At 44.9% G+C, this 8,206-nt stretch overlaps 1 protein-coding gene across 1 annotated transcript; it reads left to right on the plus strand.

The window, feature by feature from the left end:
• Positions 1 to 921: 921 nt before the first annotated feature.
• On the plus strand, positions 922 to 7,504 carry LOC135813133 (variant surface antigen E-like). Its single transcript, XM_065326351.1, has 2 exons — positions 922 to 1,011; positions 7,019 to 7,504. Exons 1-2 carry the CDS (start codon positions 922 to 924, stop codon positions 7,502 to 7,504), a joined length of 576 nt encoding a protein of 191 aa, XP_065182423.1.
• The last annotated feature ends 702 nt before the right edge of the window (positions 7,505 to 8,206 follow it).

Below are 8,206 nucleotides of genomic sequence, written 5' to 3' on the forward strand. Positions count from 1 at the left end.
TCCGCTGACTTGATGGTACTTGATCGTATTGCGGAAACCAGACGTATTCCTCATAATTACTATTCCATGTATCCCTCATAAACAATATTCTGCACACAAATTGAAGCCGTTTCAGAGCAAGAATTCTTGAGCGCTGCTGCTGCCTACTTCCTCGGTCGGAGAAAAAAGTTTCTACAAATGTTTTTAAAAAGCACTGATGCCGACATAATACTTCCTCTGGAAACAAAAACTTCATGATTTTTTTCACTACTTTTCTTCGCTGTTATTTCGCTCTTTCTCTCTGGTTCTGTCAGCCTTGAACACTGACTTGACATTTCGGAATCGTGCGAAAGCATAATTCATATTCTGGAGAGCCGACAGTCGTCGCAGAGCAAGGGTGTCGACGTTGCAAACAAAGCAAAGCGAACATGTTCTTCATTTTCGTCCACAAGGCGCAATGAGAAGAAAAGCACTGCGCTCACTGCTCGTCGCTGCTATGTTTTAGTTCAGAACTTGACAGAGCAGGACAATGGCACCGAAGAGCAAGAAGAGTGGAAAATGAATAGCAATAGCAGCGAGCGTTTTCAAATCTTCGCCATCCCAGAAACGCCTGTCGGCATGCGAACAGGTCGGCACGATGTCAAGCTATGAAACGCAGAGATGTGTCAATCGTCACTTCGCGCAGCAGAGCAAGTTCAAAATAGAAGTCAACTTTCAGCCACTGCAGAGCCCAGACCTCAACGTGACTTTTTGACATGACTTTTCAAGGAGTTACTATGCTCAACAAAAGTCTTCTTTTGGAAGAGAAACAATTCAACGACATATATATATATATCTACAATATCTACAGGATCGATTAGTGGGAGGAGAGTCTCAGTCGGGGTCGCCATCGCTCGACCTATCACCGTTGAAACAATTCTAAGTGGCAGGCTGGTCGACGCGATGTCGTATGTCACGGAGAAGCTTCTCCTTGTCCCTGATCGTCTTCGCTGTTACCTGAATGCCTTCTCCAACATCTCGGCAGAGACCATGGTAGAGCTGTAGCACTGGTACTCGTTACCGCTCTCGCTCAAGGATGCCCGGAACAACTAACACAGGCAACACCAAACATGTACAATTTCCTCCTGGGGATATCATTGTCGTACCAGCACTTCCCATCTACTGCGATCAGATCTCGCCTTCCCCCTTGCGACCAAGGACACATGCCTGGACGACTTCTATTTTGAAATCGTTCATCTTGCTCTGCTGCGCGAAGTGACGATTGTCACATCTCTGCATTTTGGAGTTTTGACATCTTGGCGACCTGTTCACATGCAGACTGGCGTTTCGGGGATGGCGAAGATTTCAAAACGCTAACTGCTATTGTTATTCATTTTCCACTCTTCTTGCTCTGACAAGTTCTGAACTAACTAATAGCTATGACAAGCAGTGCGCCCAGTGCTTTTCTTTCCATTGCTTGTGATGGACAACAAATGAAAATCATGTTCATGCAAACCAAAACGTTGAACTAATTCCTTGAAGATGAGTTTCGGCAAGTAGCCTCTGAACGAATCATGTCAAATGAAACGGTGTGAGCTGTCCCTCGGAATTAAAAAAAAAAATTTCACTCGGATGCTGAGCCGCTAGTAAATGGAGAATAGAAGATAAACACATGGGAAGGAGTTATGAAGCAACTGGACTGGGGATGTGTTAGAGCTATGTTTCAGGTCGTTGAATGTCTCAGTACTCTGTTATCGCACTTTCTCACTGTCCATTAACCTTTCTCTCGTCCCTCTTCGCTACCTTGTCATTGGGAAGAAATTCCCGTAGGATTTTGCGAAGTAAAACCAAGTTTAAAAAAATAAAAAATAATTTTTGTTGCTGGTGTTGTGAACAGCAGCATGCAACAATCTTTCCTCCGTTCCATTCGCTCAACCAAATTTTCGCTACCCTCCGCATCTGAAGGTCCCTGGTTCAATCCCAGGTTTCATCACCACTTGTTGGGGAACTGCACCCACACTACAAACCCACGGAAACCACAACTCGCACAAGGAGTTCTAAAATAGACTATATTAAATATTTACATGGTTTAGAGAGTGAAAGCAGAGCTAAGCGCAAGACACAACTCCTTGCAAACTTCCTCAAGACACAACAAGAACACAAGAGCAAATCTGAATGCGTGCAGAACGGCCTGGGTCCCGGAAGCATGTCGGGAACAGGACCACAAAGAGCATGCATGAGTGCATACACGTAACAGCATACACGTGCACACGCACGTGGCAATGACTACAAGGCAGCGCACATGATGAATGCTTGCAGTACAAGGGTACAACGGGATACTCTATTTCACATTACCCATTTTGCCCATTTCTTGAGATTCTAATTATCCAATATCTGCCGTGTCCATTACAGTGCTGTTAGGTACCTCCTCCTCCCCCGTACAATATTACCCCTACAACCTTTCCTAAGCTGGACGGCCTGCATGCACCCGTACTTCGTCATACTCATCTTTTGTTCCGTTGGCCTGGGTAGCTACTTGCGCACCCATGTTTGCCATAGCTACCCGGGCCCTTTATATTGCGTTGTTTCTCAGTCCAGCTTTCTCTCTCTCTCTCTCTCTCTCTCTCTTCAATAATCTCGCTCTCTTCCACAATCTCTCTCTGACGACTTGTACTGAAGATCTTGCCCCGAATCCGATTTGCTCGGTTCATCTGCTGTTGTGAAACACCTAACAGTATCCTATTCAATGTAGCCTACTTTGACAAGCCGTTGGCAGACAAAACAGTTTTCAGAAGTTTTGGCCGAGAATAAGTACTATGCCGGATGGGAACGTATCGCCTGAGAGCCAATTCAGGAGAGGAAGAGACATTGCTGAAAAATTCTATTCCTTATGCCTAGGCTGGTTGATGGAATCCAGCCAGTTTTCCAAGAAATAACAGAATGCAGAGAAGCTGGTCATGTACTTCTCGGCTTTATTTTCACTGACCGACAGATGTGCTAACGAGATGACTAATCTCACTCACCAGATACACCTCTATACTATAGGTGTTTATTTGTTTATGTTTCACCCAATGACTGGACAGGGTTGAGAACTCAGTACACACGTCACAAGCAAAAACTTCTTGTCATGAATGTTCCCTGGATATTTTTGTTTTCACTGCACTTACCGTATCTTTCGGAATATAGTGCGCACTGTAGACGTGCTATTTTAGGCCCTAAATCGCAGGTGCGCACTATGCTCCAAATATGAAATGCATGTACTTCAATGAAGATTGAAGTGCGCACCCTCAACGAAGATTGGGGGTGCGCATTATACAAAGCTGCGCACTATACTAATATGTGTATGTTATACAAATATGCGCACTATACTCCGAAAATACGGTAAGTAAATGTGCATGGGTTGATGAACGTGGAAAAAAATGTGAAGGTAGATTGAATTGTACCGGTGGGACTAGATCTGAGGAGAGTGTTTATCACCAGCGATGCTCTACTTCCACTACTGAAGATTTCTGATGATAGTCGCATGAACATGACGTTAAAATCCCCACGTGTTGTTGCTCTGGTGTCCTCGTGGTGGTATGAGGGCGTGCACATTCGTTCTATCAATAACTTCCACCTAAACTGCTGAGTTGGTGTTTGTAGACAATTAGAACAATTACTTCCACTACACTATCTTTTTTAACCTCTTATTCTCACGATGGCCTGTAGCCAATAAGAAAAGAAGAAATACAGACAGGGCAATTAAAGTAAAGTAAATAAAAAGCAAATTATCGTGTCCGTTCCTGAAGGGAACTCACGACGGCCGCTAACACCCAGTACACCCTGACAGGGGCGATTGGATAAAGAGAAGTCATAACATAGCTTACCGACGAGGAGACAATAGGTGTAAAGTGGCAATGAATAAAATTGATTGAGCAATCATTCCCATGTATTATTATTAATATTATGAAATGACCCAAAGGCAATGTGCCTATCGAGGGGTTCATTTGATTGAAAGAACAGTAGATGTGGATGTATGTACAAAGACAAGTATGGATTGATGAGGAGAGAAGGAGAGAAATGGGGAAAATCAACTTGAAGGTGGCGGAATTCCGTTGATTGCATAAGCATGGTCAGCTGAAAATTTCCTGAGGGCGCTTTGAACTTCTAGAGCGAGGCTTCCGATGTTAGACTGGGGGGGTAAACAGTCCGTATAAAGCTGTCTGCATCATTGAGTAAAGCGATTAATAAAAAAAGAATGTCCAAACGGTTTCTCGTGACTATCATCAGTGGAACATTGTCACATGGTAAGAATCACTAAAACAGCCTATTATATAGCCAGGACAATGTCAAAAACTAATAATACAACAAAACAAAATTTACCTGTGTGCTTAAATAGTAACGATGCTAATGAATCTTTGTTTTAGTTCTAGACTTTATGCGACTCCGGCAAAGATAAAAAATTATGGTTGTTCGGAACATTGGATCCCCCTCGGGGCTCGACAACCAAAGTATGTAACCTCCTCCAAATATTACCCTTGACAAGAATATTGTGGACATGGCAGCAATTTGCTTGAAGTAGATTATTCTAAAACCAACCCCGTTGAAATTGTACCAATTTTAGAGACGGCTATTCACAACGCTGTCACCTCCAACGACTGGTCGTACATCCGCGTAAGGGACAACTCACGCGAATAGCTAGGAATAGCTATACTGGCTCTCAGCGTCTGTTTAGCACAACTAAATGAGCAACTCTGACTCACGCTACTACCTGGTGCTTCACGAGGTGTTTGTCGCGCTGGAAACAAAGCTTCTCTGGAAGTTTGTATCCCTGGTGATGGTTTGGCCTGGAGAGCAGTATATAAGTGGTGCTTTTCAAGCACAATCTTCCTCAGCCTACTGGAGCTCAACTGATGAGGGGTGAATTCCCCGAAACACTGTGTATTGAGCAGGCAGTGGTGCTTTCTTGCAGGTTTGCCGAGAGGAAGGTGCGACGTGCTCCTCGTGTGCTCCGGATGGCAATCGTGAGTCAGTCAAGTGTCAAGTTCGGCAAGAAGCGTGTGTTCCTAGTTGGATCAATCAACTTCATGACTATTCCCGCTGAAGTCGCAACTTCTAAGTTTAGAGACAGAGTTAAAGGTTTTGCCCCGCCATTCTTCTTCTGTTTTACTTTGAAACTTGGATTCTGAGAAAACACTAAAGTTTTTACCTGCTAAAATTATCCGTTCTACAGTAATGCAAATGCAGTTTTACCTACCTGAAAATTTGTCAAAAGGGACCATGGTTCTAGAGCCTGTGTTCGTTTGAGAGCAAAATCCTGGCCACTTGGAGAGGACACGGTTTACAGCCATACCAAGAAAACTATAAAACACACCCACACCATCACATGCATACACACACATACATACACACACTCATGCACATGCACACACACACACACACACACACACACACACGCACACACACACACACACACACACACACACACAAACAAACACATGCACACACACACACATACACAGGCAATCAAAAGCAAACACACAACAACGAACACACGTTTTCACAAAAACAAATACACAAACCAATAGATACATGTCCGACAACCAGGCTTATCGGTGTCTATAGAGAGCAGGGTGTGAGCCAATTTGACGTACTGGGTGTCTGTGTTGCTGCAAACAAATACTGTGTCTGCAAGGTGCAGCTTTTTGTATAAGCCAGCCTAGGTGTGTTGATCACAGATGAGCGTGGTGGGGCTGGGTGGCCGTAGCACTGCAGCACTGTTGTCCCTGCACTAAAGTATAATGGACTGGGATGGAGGGCCAAGGATTAATTGATAAGAAAGAAAAAGGAACTACAAGTTACGCTATAACAAGTTATGATATATTTTGAGATGCAATTTGTAACGGTCTCCTATTGTAGAGGCTATAACTTTACTTCCCTTGGTCAAAATTATATCTAGTTTTTTTTTAATACGACTCCTGATGCTCCTCGCACAATTATGATTTTTCCCCACTAGGCGAGACCAAAATAAAATCGAGATTCCCGGGCAGGACCAATGTGAAATTGGTGTGGGTGGGGGGAGACGAATTTTTTATTATTTTTTCCTATGGATGCATGCATGCCATGCTGAACTTTTTTTTATAGTACTTATCCTTACTTTTCCTGTAATTTGTATTCATTTTTTACAGATAAAAGGCACGCTGTTTTACCCGTTCAATTTTTTGTATTTCGGCCAACACTGGCCCTGATCTGTACATCGGGGAGTCGTAGAAGCCTGGTTTGTGTGATCTACTCGCACGATCAACAGTCCATAAACAGTTTATGCACTTTCGACACGATTAGTACTGTACATGTACATGTATATGAACTGTTCAAAAATAAGAATGGCTTTGGCTTGATTTTGGTGCGGAAGCACCCGGGAATCTCTATTATTTTTTGGTCTCGCCTTAGGTCGGTTTTGGCATCTGGCGTCTCCCACATAATGTTAGGGAGCATCTCATAAGTTCGCATTTTGTTTCTAAACGTAACGCATTTCGAAACGGGGGTAGGGGGGTAGCGCCCATTTCGGATAGAAAAATGACAGTTCGCACATTTTCTGGATGTGTACAATACAGTGCATGTGCTAGACTGCTTCAGACAGCAGGGTACCGGTGTGTTTTAGCCTATTTAGGTGTAGATCTAACCCTTGCACTACGCATGCAGGCTACTCAGAGGTGTCAAATGGCACACCAGCCTGATCAAACCGTGTACCTGCCACCTGGCCAGCTTTGACAGTACAGTCGTTGTGGAGGACCTCTGTTTATGTGTGTACATGTCATTGATTGAACTATTAAAGACTGTAACTAAAACTTACTTGTACTCAGGAGATGTGGTACTACTGAATGTCATTCACTTCCACACTAGCGTCCATGTCCATGTACATGATTGTGCATACCATGGCATGGACAGTACAGTAGATCTACACTGAAAATGTGCGATAAGACTTTCAAATAGTGGGGGGAGGTAGGGGGGTAAAGTCTATTCGAAATGCGTTACGTTTACAAAAAAAGTGCGAACTTATGAGATGCTCCCTTAGTTGTAGGTAGTCAGTACCGTCGGTCAGTACCGTCGGTCAGCACCGTCGGTCAGCACCGTCGGTCAGCACCGTCGGTCAGCACCGTCGGTCAGCACCGTCGGTCAGCACCGTCGGTCAGCACCGTCGGTCAGCACCGTCGGTCAGCACCGTCGGTCAGCACCGTCGGTCAGCACCGTCGATCAGCACCGTCGGTCAGCACCGTCGGTCAGCACCGTCGGTCAGCACCGTCGGTCAGCACCGTCGGTCAGCACCGTCGGTCAGCACCGTCGGTCAGCACCGTCGGTCAGCACCGTCGGTCAGCACCGCCGGTCAGCACCGTCGGTCAGCACCGTCGGTCAGCACCGTCGGTCAGCACCGTCGGTCAGTACCGTCGGTCAGCACCGTCGGTCAGCAACGTCGGTCAGCACCGTCGGTCAGCACCGTCGGTCAGCACCGTCGGTCAGCATCGTCGGTCAGTGTCGCGCAATGTTAACGAACGAGCTGATTGTTTAGTGACTGGTGTTAGTCATAGCCAGCAATCGCATGTCATCACGCACATTGAAAATCAACATAATTTTGCGAATGGACCTTTTTTTCAGGATCACTTTTCAACGAGGACGAAGCAAAGTCGGCCGAACGAAGCCTAGAGGAAGAAAATCCCCCTCTCCACTTCACCATCACGATACTGACATAGATACGAGATGAAACAACTAAAAAATCCACAAGAAAACTGTACGGCCATCATTGCGCTGACTTTGGTCTGACTTTGGTCTGACTTTGGTCTGAGAATTTCTATCAAGATCAAAAATGTACGAGGAGCACTCAAAAATAAGCCACAGACATACCTTTATCGCTCTCTACTCCTTTTTCAAGGCACAAAAGTCGACTCTCCACTTTCAAACCAGGAACCAGACATACCAGTGGTCCTTTTCAGCTGCTCCACGAGCGCAGGAAATGTTCACCAAGGGGCGCAGAGCAGTATCCATTCCAGAACTAAAATACGAGTGAGACTGCATGACTGAGTACATGAGTACATGTATGAGTACATGCAGAAAATAGTCAATTTCACCGTTTCTGCTCCAAACAGCAACTAGCTTCGACTAGAAACAAAGATTACACCAAAGGATCAAACAACAACTATTTTCTGCAGTTTATTTGCAGATGGCTTCCTTGTTCTTGGCCCCACACGCCAAAAATCACACCTCGGAGGAGTAC

Source organism: Sycon ciliatum, chromosome 3, assembly GCF_964019385.1.
Source record: "Sycon ciliatum chromosome 3, ocSycCili1.1, whole genome shotgun sequence".
Classification (NCBI taxonomy): domain Eukaryota; kingdom Metazoa; phylum Porifera; class Calcarea; order Leucosolenida; family Sycettidae; genus Sycon; species Sycon ciliatum.